Here is a 14,806-nt window from a genome sequence, read left to right as displayed (position 1 = left end):
AATTTTTTGTTTTTGTTTTTTTTTTGGCAAGAAAACTTTTTTTTTTCAGTTTCAGTTCAAAATGAACAGGTTTTTTTCAAAAATTGTTTTTTAATTTTTCAGCTTAGCCACCAAACTGGAAAATCAATTTTTCTCTCAGCACCAGCCTACAGAGCCTCTTCAAATGACTGCTGCTGCCTCCAGAGGAGAAGCGGGAGGGGAAGTCCCAACCCCAAAACACAGAGAGGAGGCAGGAATATTACTTCCAACAATACTTTACAGCCTTTCTAAAAATGACATATTTTATAAACATTACTTCGAACATGCACAGAAAAGAGTGGTTATATGTAAGCTAATACCACCATCTATTGTGCCCCGGACCTTAATTACTATGGTACTATCCAGTTTCATATAGTTATGTAAGATGAGTTACTCTGCCACAAAAAATGACCTTCAGACTCAGGAAATTTTACTGTTGGCATCACATCAGCGCTAGCAGAGAAAGATGTTATTCTAGACATCCTAGACCTGTATAGTACTCCATGAATTTTTTCTTTCTAAATTAGTCATTCTTGGCTGTTCATGTAAGAAAAGCCATACAAAAAGCTATTTTCTTTCCAATGAGAGTGACATTAATAATGTGCTATCAGATCTTTTTGCATTTTACATGAGGCCAAATAAATGCCAGGACTTATTATTTCTAGCATTCAGCTCTTATTGACATTGCTTTATGGTCTTTCTTACATATTTTAATGCCAGAAATAAATTTTTAAAAAGATTCTGTGAATGATGTCAATCAGCCCTGGTTTATTACATTTCTTATTGATTTTGATTTTCTGATATTGTTGTGGGTGTCTCAAGGCAAAGCAGGAGGAGAGGACCTTCATGGCCTCCTAAAACCCTCTTGCAACCTGCTTGAACCCCTCTATCAACTCTTGTCAACAAATTTGTTGATCTGCCATAAGGAAAGGACAGCACAGTGACTGATTCAAGGAAGGGGGACTTCAAGTTTTTATCCCCCTCTCTATCCAAGTTTTCATGTCTTGTTTTTATTTATGGTCTCTCATTCTTAATTTCTTCCCCAACAAAACAGTCAAACTGATTCCATTGAATTTTCATAGCTGAACTGTCAGACAGTTACTGGGGGAGGGCAGACAATTATGTAACCGGCATCTTCTCCCTCCCCTCATTCTACCAATTCAAGGCCCTGATTCAGCAATTAACCAAAAAGAGAATATCAATAGGTTGTTCCTGTACATGGGTACATGGATGTTCTTGTGGCAGTATCTGGTGCTAACCAGCCAGTCATTGGGTTGAGAAATTTCTGTTCCGCTGCTGCTTTAAACTTTATCCACGAAACAGGATATTTATTTCAGACAAAGGAGCCGGCCCCAGAGGGATTTCATGCTAGAGCAAATTAAACAAATATTTTTTCTTTTTTTAATATGTCACCAAAATGCATATAAAAGAGTCCCTAATTACACACACCAAATCAGAGTAGTTCCCAAGTTGCTGATTGCTCGATTTATACAACAGGTTTAATAAAATGACTATAAATAATTGTTCCCATATGTGTTTTGTCCCTTTCCATTTGGCAAATTATATTTATATGTGTTTTTAATACAGCAGCAGCCTAACTGGCTCACTTTCCTTTACTTCTTTGGGCCTCAACATTAATACAGAGAGCAGAAATACCTGGAGCTGTGGGACAGGCACCTGGTATTTAGCTATCACTGCAAAGCCCGAGGGGGAGAGTAGACCCATATAATAGGGTGTGGCCACACTAGAAAAATTTGATGATAGCCATATTATATCAAGAGCGAGCATCAGTATAGGTGCAAGCTGCTACTGTAGACAGAGCTCAGGTAGTTTTACCACCGGGGCAGGGGTGCTGGAACAATTTGTATAGTGGGGGTGCAGAGAGCCATTGAACCAAACTGTAAACCCTCTATATGATAGAAACCACTTCGTCAGGCAGTGCGGCAGGAACCCTAGTTCCAGCATCTATGGCTGTGGGTATGTCTAGCTAGACTGCAATCCCTAAGGCCACGTCTACACTACCCGCCAGACCAGTGGGTAGTGATCGATCTATCAGGGATCGATTTATCGTGTCTAGTGTAGACGCGATAAATCAATCCCCGATTGCTCTGCTGTCAACTCTGGAACTCCACCAGGGTGAGAGGCTCAAGCGGAGCTGACGGGGGAGCTATTCTCGTAGCTGAAGTTGCGTATCTTAAATCGACCCCCTCCCCCCCTGCCAGTGTAGACCAGGCCTAAGTGTCACTGCAGCTTGAGCTGACATACCTGAGCTAACTAATACAGCTAGCTCGGGTCCCAGAATAGCGAAGCCACTGCAGCATGAGCTTCAGCATTGGCTCACCCTGTGAGTAATTACCCAGGGATCCAGACAGGCTAGTACAACCCACACTAAAGCACATGGTGCTACAACTTCACTGCTCCAGCACCCAAGCTAATTCGATTAAAGCTAACTCAAGTATGTCAGTTCAAGCTACAATCCCACCCTTTGATTGCAGTCTAGACACACCTTGTGCCACACAAACATGCTCTGAAAAGCCTGAGCCTTGCCCCTATTAGCACTTACCCCATTGCTACCACTAGTTGCTGTAACAGAGGGCCAGATTTTTCAAATGCTCAGAACCCACAATTGGGCTAAACTTACAAACGAGCTCAGCATCCAACATGCTGCATTCCTTTGGAAATCTGGCCCCCCCTGGGCTCCTAAACAGGACTGAGCCCTTCTGAAAATTGGGTTCCAAAAGAGGGTGCTGAGCACTTTGACAAATTCAGACCTACAGGGACTCATTTTTCTAGTGTCTGTGTAAGACCAGAATCAGCCCCCATATTTTGAGGAATCTCACCAAAAAGTTAGCTATTTAGTGTTTGCTTCTTCAAAACTTTTCTCAGATCCACAGTGGTGGCATAAAAATAGCAGTGAAACATGGATATTTAGAATTATTCTCACTTCCTGTGTGAAGACATTAACACCACTGAATCGTGCAGGCATGGCATGCGAGAAGCCTGGGATGCTGTCTCCATGTAATTAATCAGGGTGACTTAAGCAGGGCCAGCATCTGGCAGCTTTTAATATAAAATGCTTTTAGTGGGAGGCTAAAGAGCCTACAGCTGACTTACGCCTGTGAGACTAACAAACCCACACCTTTCTTAAGTAACCCTTCCAATTCGTTGTCCCATTTGGCCATCTGTTATGAAAGTCTCAAGGTCAAGCACTGGGACAGAGTTTCCATTGCTTTACTTTTTTACTGTACAGAAATTATAAGCACCGACCCTCTCTGCCTTCAAACCTCTTCTGAAGATTTGCTTCTTCCTCTATGGCAATAAATGCTAACCGATGTCAGTTAAGCTACCATCATCCTCAATGCATTCTTGTGCTGTCCATCTATAGACTATAAATAATTTGAGATAGGGACAATGTCTTCTTCCTTTATGGTTTTGTACAGCAACAAACAATGTTTGTTCTTCAAAAAACTAAGGCGCCAAACGCCAATCTTGCCAAACATTTATGCAGGTGCTTAACTTTCAGCATGCAAGTAGTGCCATTGAAGTCAAATGTTTGCAGGATCAGGGCCTACACTTAGAATGAAACTAATGTTTATCTGAGATAAAAAATACCAAATAGCTGAAGTATTCTAGAGGTTTTTTTTAACCATGTGTGGATTGAAACAGAACAGGAGACGGAGGTTTCTTTAACCTGTCGGGGGGAAAAATCAGTGAGGGAACTATTGAGGTTCTGAGATTGCCAACATTAATCTTAGACAGATGAGGTGGGTGAGATTATACCTTTGATTGGACCAACTTCTGTTGGTGAGATAGACAAGGTTTTGAGCTTACACCGAGCTCTTCTTTGGGTCTGCGAACCATTCTCAGAGTGGTGTCCTAGCTATATACAAGGTTTGTCTCTCCAATAGCTTGGGATCAACAAGGCTACAAAAACACTGAATACAACAACAGGTTTCAGAGTAGCAGCCATGTTAGTCTGTATCCTCAAAAAGAACAGGCGTACTTGTGGCACCTTAGAGACTAACAAATTTATTTGAGCATAAGCTTTCATGGGCTACAGCCCCCTTCATCAGATGCATAGTTTGGAACATATAATAAGAAGATATATATACATACAAAGAACATGAAAAGGTGGAAGTTGCCATACCAACCCTAAAAAGAAAAGGAGTACTTGTGGCACCTTAGAGACTAACCAATTTATTTGAGCATAAGCTTTCGTGAGCTACAGCTCACTTCATTGGATGCATACTGTGGAAAGTGTAGAAGATCTTTTTATACACACAAAGCATGAAAAAATACCTCCCCCCACCCCACTCTCCTGCTGGTAATAGCTTATCTAAAGTGATCACTCTCCTTACAATGTGTATGATAATCAAGTTGGGCCATTTCCAGCACAAATCCAGGTTTTCTCTCCCCCCCCCTTGATTATCATACACATTGTAAGGAGAGTGATCACTTTAGATAAGCTATTACCAACAGGAGAGTGGGGTGGGGGGAGGTATTTTTTCATGCTTTGTGTGTATAAAAAGATCTTCTGTACTTTCCACAGTATGCATCCGATGAAGTGAGCTGTAGCTCACGAAAGCTTATGCTCAAATAAATTGGTTAGTCTCTAAGGTGCCACAAGTACTCCTTTTCTTTTTGAAAATACAGACTAACACGGCTGTTACTCTGAAACCATACCAACCCTAATTAGCCTCTTAGAGTTGGTATGGCAACTTCCACCTTTTCATGTTCTCTGTATGTATATATATCTTTTTACTATATGTTCCATTCTATGCATCTGATGAAGGGGGCTGTAGCCCATGAAAGCTTATGCTCAAATAAATTTGTTAGTCTCTAAGGTGCCACAAGTACTCCTGTTCTTTTTACCAAGTATAGCATTACACTTATTCAAATGTGATTTGTTTTGGGCCAGCAAACTGTAGTTGTTTGGTATATTATATGCTGTCAGTACATGCAATTATCAGTGTACGCTGCCGCAGTAATGCACGCACTGCTTCTTGAAAACAGGCTGACTGTCAATACTGATGCTTGTTAGTGAAATTTTCAGGAAGCCTAAAACAACATGTGAACCAATTATAGCGGGGTAATGGAAGTTCTAAATGTCATCAAGCACTCTGTTTCCAATTAAGTCCCAATGCTGGTATGCAATAAGAAATATCCCTCCCAAGGGCAGTATCTTGCATTTCACATGAACAACTTCCCCATTTAAAAAAAAAAAAAAAGCCACCAAACTGCAGCTGTAAAGGGGCGAAGCAAGAACAAGCCAATTAAATCCTTTTATTTGATTCCCAAAAAGAAGCTTCCCTCACACTTCCCAGGATCCTTACTTTGAAAAACAAAGTGACGATCAGGTTTAGTTATAGGTCTATTGTTTTAAAATGGTGGAGTAGGAAGGGGACCCTAACATAAAGTGACCAGATGTCCCGATTTTATAGAGACAGTCCCGATTTTTGTCGCTAAAAGCTGCGTGGTGTAAACTGGGGTTGGAATTATGCCTGTGATGGAAAAGTTATCCCTGTGGTTCCTATAATCTCCTTCAAAATTATGAAACAATTTTAAATGGACCCACTTTGGGCTATCACTAACCTAGGCTCTGTTTGTTACAAAAGGAGAGAGAGAAATCCTGTAAGTACAACTAATCCTTCATTTTTGAATGTTGTCACCTTTGCAGGATCCTCATCTATTTAAATAACACTGACTACAGTTTCCTAGAAGATTCTCAAAAACAGACTGTGTGGGAATTTCCTTACCCTGAAACTCGATTTAGTTCTCGTTCACTGTTGAGAAACTCTGTTTCCTCCTCCATTTCTTGTTCAGTTGCCATGCCATCTCCAGGATGCTGCTGTGAATGCACTTCCCATATACCATGACCGCCAACAACCTGCAATAAAAGAGCATCAGTCCTTACGATGCTTGAATTTTTGTCCTCCCTCGTCAGACTGTCTAAGGGAGAATATTTCTCTTGTTCAAATGATTTGTGAGGGGGTTTTTTTAGCTGAACTCCAGATTGTTTGTCATGGATCAACTCCTGGTCTAAAACTGCTTCCAGTTCTTTGACAGAATGTCCAGACCCTGAGTCCATTGTTTCTGTCCTGCTTGAAATTTCTTCAGGTGATATATCACTGGCTTCATTTTTGCCCAGCACTGTCCAACTGTGGTCTTGCGCAGGGCTTTCAGGAGATCTCTTTTCATCACCCAGTCTTTGAGGCAAAACAGAAGGACTTTTCTCTGCTAAATGAAAAGAACCCCATTCAGTAGTCAAAAAAGATTGGTCTTTACTTTCATTTATTATGGAGATTGACTGAAATGTATCTGAGAAGCCTGCTGAAAAGGCTTCATGAGACTCTGTTTGTTCAGCCACATTAGCTTCTTGAAATGCAAAATCACTTTCCTTTGTTTCAAGGATATCCTTCTTCACAGATCCATTTTCTTCAGCAGTAACAAGGATGTAATCCATCTCTAGTGCAGTCTGATCTTTGTTCACCTGTGTCCTCATATCTTCCTTACTCTCTGTACTTATCAGTTCAGGGCTCTCAGTGGAATTTCTTCCATTCCCCTCAGTATAGAGGGGGTCACTGGCAGCTTCTAAAATGCAAAACGAACAAAATTTCAGTTTTAGCAGTTAGCAATTATTGTTTTTCAAATGAGTCCTGTAAAATAAACCCATTTTTATTTGCCTTTGATAGCCTATGTCCTGTGTTAATTTATTCTTGCATTTTATATTATTATTATTATTTTATTTTATTTAATATTGTGGTAGTGCCAAGAGGCCAGTGAGGCTGGGGTCCTTTATGCTAGGCATTATACAAATATGTGGTAAATGACTCTCCCTCCTTCAAAGTTTCGGTTTTTGATCTAGCTACAATGAAGAGAATACAGGTCTTTCCAAGGCCCAGAGTTTCAGGAAGACTCATGTATTCCAAATGCCACTCCATTAAAGTCTCACCATGCAGTAGCTATACTGTATCTTACTGTTCAGTAGCAATACTCCTTCTCAGACATTTACTACTTTGTCCCATTAATTTATTTTATTAGACAGTGCATAATTTCTTACCATTGGGTGATCCTGTGACTCCACCTGCTGGTGAATCAGTATTACTTCTTTGTGCTTCATGTTCTAATCCTTTCAAGATATCAGAGGATTCAGGCATCACTTCAGACTCTAATGGTAAAGACCCCAATGCCTGGTCTCCCTGGGGGCACTCTGCAAATGAGTCAAATGACTGATCTTTGGCAATGCTGTCTTTGGTCTCTAAAAAGTTCATTTTATCTTTTTGAGGAGGAAGTGGAGATAATGGCATTTCCACCGAAACACTGCCAGAAAACTGCTGCTTTAATGAAATCTCCTTTCCTCTCTCTTTGCTGCCAGTGGCTTCTGTATTAAACGATACATCAGATGGAGAAGAGTACACCACTGGTGACTGTTCATTAGGTGATTCTTTAAACCAAGGATTATGGCTATCAGGCAAATGTTCAGGTTCTTTTACGACATTGTCAGCATGCTGACAAACTGCAGCATCTCTATCATTATCATCCAATGAGGTTTTTAAGAAGAGTGTTTGTTCGTCAGTTGCATCTCTTTCTACTGCTACATTGTCTTTACTGTTTAATATTGTCAGTTTGCTCACTTCACCTAATGACTGGCTGTTAGTGATTGATGTGTTGGAGCTATTTTCTATACCAGTCTCATTCCCATCAACACACATGTCTGATATTTCTACTTTATCGGAAGTCACTGCTGTATGATCAATGGCTGGAATTTGGCCAGTTTCAGCTGAGACACTCATATCTTTTATGCTTTCTTCCGAATTATCAAGGGGAAAGAAATCAGTGGCAACTAAATGTCTCTGGGAGTGAACTACCTTCACTGAAGCTGCAAGAATATTATTTTCATAGCAAGCATCTTTAAGATGCAAGGAAACCATTCCCAAATCTTCAGCAGAGGAGCCTGCTGAATCCATTAATTCAACAACTGGTTTCTTTTCTAAGTCAGATTTTTTTAAGATATTTTCCTTTCTGAATTCAGAAGCTTCATGAGCTTTAGGAGATATTAGCTGATCAACCTGTGTTCCATCATTATTTTCTGGACTATTTCGATCAGGATATGTCTCTACTTTGTGAGTTACTAATTGCTGTTTAAAATCAAAGTCTGCTTCTTTGCTTATATTGGACACCGTGAGAACCAGCTGAGTAACTTCTCCAGCCTCAGCCAAAGCATCAGTAGATTGTGAAGATGCATGCTTAGCTTCATATTCATGGCAAACATCAGGCCTGTTTGAGGCCAGTGAACTACTGTCTTGGTCACAGTGACTTAATATATCAGGATTTTCACCATCAGCTTTCAAAATGAAAAGCTGTTCAGTATCAGTCCACAAATCAGGATCTACTGGGAATAGCTGATTACTTTCTGGAGTCTCGTCCTGTAAAGTATATGGGGAACATGTAATTTGGCGAACTTCAGCTAACTCATTCCATCTCAGGCTTGACTTTTCTATCAGTTTTTGGGATGAGTCATTTGCAATGAAAGCATTTTTGGGGGAGCTGCAGAATTCTAAAGTTCCACCGGTATTCCATTGTTCTTGAACAAATAGATCTTTATTTGAAGTTTTTATTTGAACGTCCACATTATCTCTTGAAAGATCAAGTATTAGGTTTGCCTGAGCAAATGTGTTTGGCATATCTGGTTGCCACTTTTCTGGAAAAGCATTTTTAGAAGTATCTTGATCTCCATCAACTGTGACAAAAGGCTGCTCTTTTAAATCCCTTTCTTTCTTAGCCAGTGCCAGTGGATCAGACAGTTTATGCTGTACAATATCTGGATCAATTTGACTCTTGTGAATATTCCTGGAATGCACTATACTTTCATATTTCTCTTCCTTAAAGTACAGAGGGGGAGACTGATTTGCGTGGATACCTAGATAAGCAGGATATGCAACTTTTAGTTCTTCACTTTGTACTGGTGCTCCCCAGGCATCAAGCTTAATGTTTGCCAATTGATTAATTTCTAAACCACCATCTGAATTAGAATATTGCCATTCTACTGGCTTGTGTTTATGCGTTTCTGAATTCCACCATTCTGAATGGTCATTTGTTTCCACAGTGGACCTTTGATTTATTTCAGAATCAGCTTGCAATGATATATTCCATGATTCTGAATTCTTTGAAGAATATTCTTTATGTCCTGCTGCAGAAGATGGGGCAATATAGTAATCCATTGTACATGAATTCCAAACATGTGGATGGTCTGGATTTTCTTGGAAAGTATTCACTTGAAATTCTCCCTGACTTGTTTCCCAGCCATCTAAATATTCAAAAGCTTCACAGGTATCATTGTTAGTTGTGTTTAAGTGCATAATATCATCTTCCTTTGATATATTCCAAGGTTTTACATTTTCAGAGTTTTTATTTAAGATGGCCATCTGAACCTCTTTCTCCAGTTCCATTTCAGCATCTAAACTGTCTTCAGAACTCACTGCACTGGATTGTGCATAATCGTGTTCTTTAGTTTCAGAAACTTTATTCTCATTTGCTTGATAGTTGGAATCTATCTCTATCACTGCCTGAGGTGCCTCTGAATTTTTGGAATCCTCATTTGCTTCAGGACTTGATAAAGAAGATACTGTATCATCATCTACATGTGCATTCCAAAGATCTAAATTTTTAGGAACTTTGTGATCAATGCTCTCTTCAGATTCTCCCTGACTTTTATTCTCAAAGCCCCCCTTTTCAGGAGCTTTTTCTAATCCATCATTGGTGATATTCCAAATGTCTTCACTTTCTCTATGACAGGTAGCTGGCATGCTCCCCCAAACATGCACATTTTCAGAGGCATCACTTATATCAGGACTTGTGGCACTGGACTGTGTATAATCATTTGTTGAACCACTCCATACATTATCCTCTTCACAATCACTTTTGATTTGTGTATCTCCTAGAAGGCTATTCATGGTGTTTGTCATTTCAGGAACCTCACTTGTCTCAGGACTTGTTCCAGGAGACTGTGTATCTTCACACATGCGTGAATTCCAAACACCTAGAATTTGGGGAAAATCATGATGAGATGTGGTGTCAACATGTTCCTCATCTGGAATTTTATTCCCAGATTCTAAACCTTCAGAAGCATCATTTCCCCCAGAATCCATTTCATGTGATAATGAATTATCCATCACAGATATATTTGTAATGCCAGGCACTTCAGCAGATTCAGAAGAGGGATTCACTTGAATTTTAGTCTGCAGAATCTCACTCATGAAAGGTGTTTCATGAGCATCACTTATCTCTGGACTGAGTTCAGAAAAACCTAATTCAAAACTGCAGATCTCTAAATTGCTAGGAACTTCCTCAGATAAACTCTCTTGAGCCCCTCTGAACACCTCTGGTGCTTCATTTATCAAAGGACTTGATACAACTGATTGAGAGCTACTCTTCGCAGAGTCATTCCAGCTATCTAGATTTTCAGGCACTGTAGGAGAATGATTTTCTTGGCCATCCTCGCCTTTGTTATAACTTTCAGAGGCACTTTTCATCTCGGGACTTGTTGCACCCTCTGTAGCGGTACTTTCCTTATTAGTATTTCTAGGAAGTGTCTGTGATATATTACTATGGCTGTAATTTTGGAGATTATAGAAATCTAAATGCCCAGAATGTCTTTCTTCCTCGTGACTTGTTGCAGAAGATTCTGCATTGTTCTGCAAAGTTCGTTTCCTCTGTTCCTGATTGGCAGGGTTAGACGGACAAGAAAAGGGCATATTTATTTCTGATTTCTCTGTTTCTAAAGCTTTGAAAATGTCACTGTTCCTTATTTTTTCTGGTGAGTTAGGAATTTCGGATGGTGGTGTACTTTCTTCTGAATTTGTTATACATGATAGTTTGGATAACACTGATGGTGACACTGTGTTATCTTGCATGGTTGTGTTCCAAACATTGCTAATGGTTAGCTGTCCACTCATCTCATCTATTCTTTTATATTCATCTATTCCTTGTTGAGAAGTACCAGAGATACCATTATTCTCCCATCCTGCCTGATGATTCTGCTGAAGGTATACACTCCAGAGATTCAACTGTTGCTCTGAAAGCTGAGTTCTCAATTCTGAATCTTCATTAATGCTTCCTTGTACTTGCCCATTAACTGAAACCTCATTTTCTAAGTCACTTCCTTTCAAGTCGAAACCATTACCCATCTCTGAAGTGCTTGTAGATGACTGTGTATCCTCAAGGATGACCCTGTTCCATATTTCTACATTTTTTTCAGCTGCAGTTGGTCTGGTATTCAGTCCACCATGTGGCTGAGATAAGTGGTTGACTGTTTGATTATACACCTGCATGACTCCAGTGTCCTCAGAACTAGAATTACTTTCACTGATATTCTCATCACCTGAAAAATACTTAGCAGCTATTTGTTCTGAATTCCGTGAAACTGTACAAGTGTTTGGAAGAGCAGTAATTTCAGAATTTTCTGCTTTTAACTGACTGACATTATTAAGAGACACATTCCACATTTCTGTGTTTCCTGAGCTTAGAAAAGGCATGCTTCTAATGGATGGTTGTGGTAATGATTCCTTATCTGTTTCCTCCAATATTTTAGGTTCATCTGAATTTGAGTTAATCACTTCATCGAAAATTGTTTCTCTGTCAAAATGCTTGTCCTCATTTTCCCTTTCGTCCCCTATAAATGTAGGTGATATGTATGAATCAGATGTTGAATAATTGGTATCTGGTGGAGAAACAACTAAATCTTCACCGGCATTTGATGAGCTAAAGTCTGAGCATCTATATGACAAGACAGAATCTTCCCATGGAACCAGAGTTTCTAGTACTTCTTTCTCTATGTCTTTTTCATACAGATCCCAGACATCCATATTTTCAAATTGTTTTGGTCTACATTTAGTGTCACCTAATACATTTTGATTTTCTATGGCTAGATTAGAATTGTTCTGCACATTATCAATACTGGACTTTGTATTTTCAAAAGTGCTGTATTCTTCCACTGGATAAGCCCTCCCTTTGTTCCAGGCTTCTGAAGATACTTCATTGTTCAGGTTTTCAGACTCATTTTCTGCAGTGTTTTCTGAAGAATATGATAGATTAGTTTTGGACATGGCCCAGGCTTCAAGACTCCTCACAGAAGTTTGATCAGTGTCCAGTTTCAGCATACTCCATACATTTTCTGATGGCTTAGCGCCGTCTTCTTGATCAAACTCTGTCCAAACATCGTAAGATTCTGCATCGAGTTGTCCACTTTCACCTACAGTGTTACACCATGGAGCTGATATCACTGGGGTCAGCTGACTGGACTTCCACAAATCAGTAAATGCTTCCATGTGTTGTTTTGTCTCCTCTAAAGATGTACTTTGCCCGTGTGAGTGTTCAGTGGTTTTCTTCTGCAGCTCTAAGCTATGTTTATCTCGGACAGGGTTAAACTGATTCTCCCACAGACCTGTTCTTGAGTATTCCATCTGCCTTGGCTGTTTTTGCAGGAATACAGAATCTGAGGCTCTTCTATCAAAGTGCTCCCGAAGTAATGGGCTTGCTTTACGATCTTTCCATGAATCAGGGCTTTGAAATACAGATTCCTGTTCACTTGAACTCCAAGCATCAGCATTTTTAGAATCTAATTCAAAACCATCCCACCAGCTTCCATACCTAGCACGTGACTGAGAATAGCTTGCACTATCTATTTCATTAATTTTTTTAATTACATCTTGTGGAAAAAACAAAGGTGGTCCATTATCTAATGGTGAGCTTTCTACAAGACTGTTCATAGGAGTTGGGGGAATTCTTGTTTCAACATTTTTCAACACCTCAGGCGAAGAAGAATCATCTTCCACTAAATCTGTCAAACTTGAAGTTTTTTCAGACAAATCTCCAGGATTTTCTTGCCTAAATTCATCATCAAATTCTACTAAACTGTCTTCTTCATTTGTTGTCATTAGTAAATTGGATGAATAATTAGCCATGTCATTTTCTGATAGATTTGTCTCATCAAGTTCTTTCTGCACAATAGGTGGTTGTCCTTCTGATGAATCACTATTCAGGAAGAAGTCATCTGCTGGGGAATAATCAACAGAACGAGAAGAAGATTCAGATCGAATTGTAACCATAGGTGCTAGATCAAAACTGAAAAGATCAAAGTTATCACTGTTGTTTCTAGACTGAGGCTGTTGTTCTTCTGGTATTGCTCCTTCAGGAATGGGGCTATAGGAATCAAAACCTGGAAGGAGACTGTGATGAGCACCTTCTGCAACTGGACTATCGTCACTGAGAAAAACTGAGCTCTCCTTGGAAGACCGGCTGCTTCTAATGGTAGCCAATCCACTGTCTGGACTCACAAGGTCTATATTAACATCAACATGGGCTTGGATAGATCCATTGAGATCTTGAGGATTTTCTATAAAGTTGACAGAACTGGGCTGTGGTTCTATGTCAGAACCATATAGCTCCATGATACCAGAAGATCCCTGTGAAAGTGGAGCACTCCCAGCAACAGCTTCAGTAGAAGACGTTCTGCTGTTTGGTACCATTTCTGGCTGTCTTCTGTTAATAACTTCTTTAATTATTAGAAAAATTTGATCACCAGTCACCAAAGCATTGTCTTGGTGATAAACGAGGAATTGGTCACATCCGCATTCTAAAGGATCCAGCTCCAGGCAAGGATTCTGACATTCTTCTAATTCACAGCAAATCTGTTGGAAAATACAGTGGTTTCAAAAAGTCATTGTAAGGACAGTTACAAATGTATACTAATAGTATTATTGTCTATTATTGACATATTCTTGTCGGTTGATTTCTCAGCTATCTTGCTTTACCTATCTTTTTAATGAACTTTGAACACATTAATCCTCTTAAACTCAAGAAGATCACTGCATAACATTTATTATTTAATTAACAAATATTTACTTGAAATGCTATAATTTGACTTTTCAAATTAATTCTTCACTCCTAAAATAAACTCAGATTTTTGTTTGCTATTCTAGGAAAGCTGACTAAAATCTGTAAAAGGTGAAAAAGAAACTGAATGCTTCCAGGAAGTGTTAAAGAAATGCATTTCTACACCAAAGGGGGAAGTACTTATTTAAGCCACTGTCCTGCAATCAGATCCATGTCTGTGAGCTCTTGGGACTATACAAAGTCTCCTCAAAGTCAAGTGGGCTCCACCCTGTTACAAGGCTCTGCCTGCCCATGCAGATCCAGTTGCAGGATTAGCACCTCAGTGTGCACTGAATTTAAAATAATTTAAAAACAGGTCTAGAATACTAAAAATAATTTTTCTTTAATAGTAACAACTGTATGGTGCTCAAAGATCTAGTGAAATATTTATACTATTCATGAAATAAAATCAAAACCTTGAATCAGAACTCTTTCACATTTTGAATAGGTAGCAGGAGTCTGATTTTAAATTCCTGGATCTCAACCAACACCAGTAGTCCAGCTTACAGATTGGAACCAAAACTAGAAACTTGTTTCTTCCATTTCTGGTTTGGATGTGGCCAAAATTACCTTCTGAGATTTTCACCTAAGATGAAGAAAATCTTACAAGATGCTCAGAGTGGAGCTCAGAAGCACTTCCTCCATTTTTGTCCAAAATTTCATGAAAATAGCTGGCAACTTTTGTTGCTGTTAAAACCCAAACTCAAATCAGAATCCTGAACTTTACCTTATATCTAATCCAAATCTAAACATGAAAACAGTCCCTTTGGTTTTTCTCTCGTTTATATTGTATATGTGTTCACAACCCAATCGCCATTGAGTAGGCCACAATGAAACACACAATCAAGTCAAATCA

General features: G+C 39.4%; 1 protein-coding gene across 9 annotated transcripts in view; it reads right to left on the bottom strand.

Annotated features, from left to right (window-relative positions):
* PRUNE2 (prune homolog 2 with BCH domain) overlaps positions 1 to 14,806 on the bottom strand; it is a 185,647-nt gene that overhangs the window by 55,237 nt on the left and 115,604 nt on the right. For all 9 annotated transcript variants that reach the window (XM_027827905.3, XM_037901818.2, XM_043547213.1 and 6 more), the window contains exons 8-9: positions 7,079 to 13,706; positions 5,775 to 6,609 (exon numbers count right to left, since the gene is read on the bottom strand). In XM_027827905.3, coding sequence (XP_027683706.3) covers positions 5,775 to 6,609; positions 7,079 to 13,706 — 7,463 coding nt within the window. The remainder of the gene's footprint in view (positions 1 to 5,774; positions 6,610 to 7,078; positions 13,707 to 14,806) is intronic.

Source organism: Chelonia mydas, chromosome 5 (genome assembly GCF_015237465.2).
Source record: "Chelonia mydas isolate rCheMyd1 chromosome 5, rCheMyd1.pri.v2, whole genome shotgun sequence".
Classification (NCBI taxonomy): Eukaryota; Metazoa; Chordata; order Testudines; family Cheloniidae; genus Chelonia; species Chelonia mydas.
This window is presented reverse-complemented; position numbering and strand designations above follow the sequence as displayed.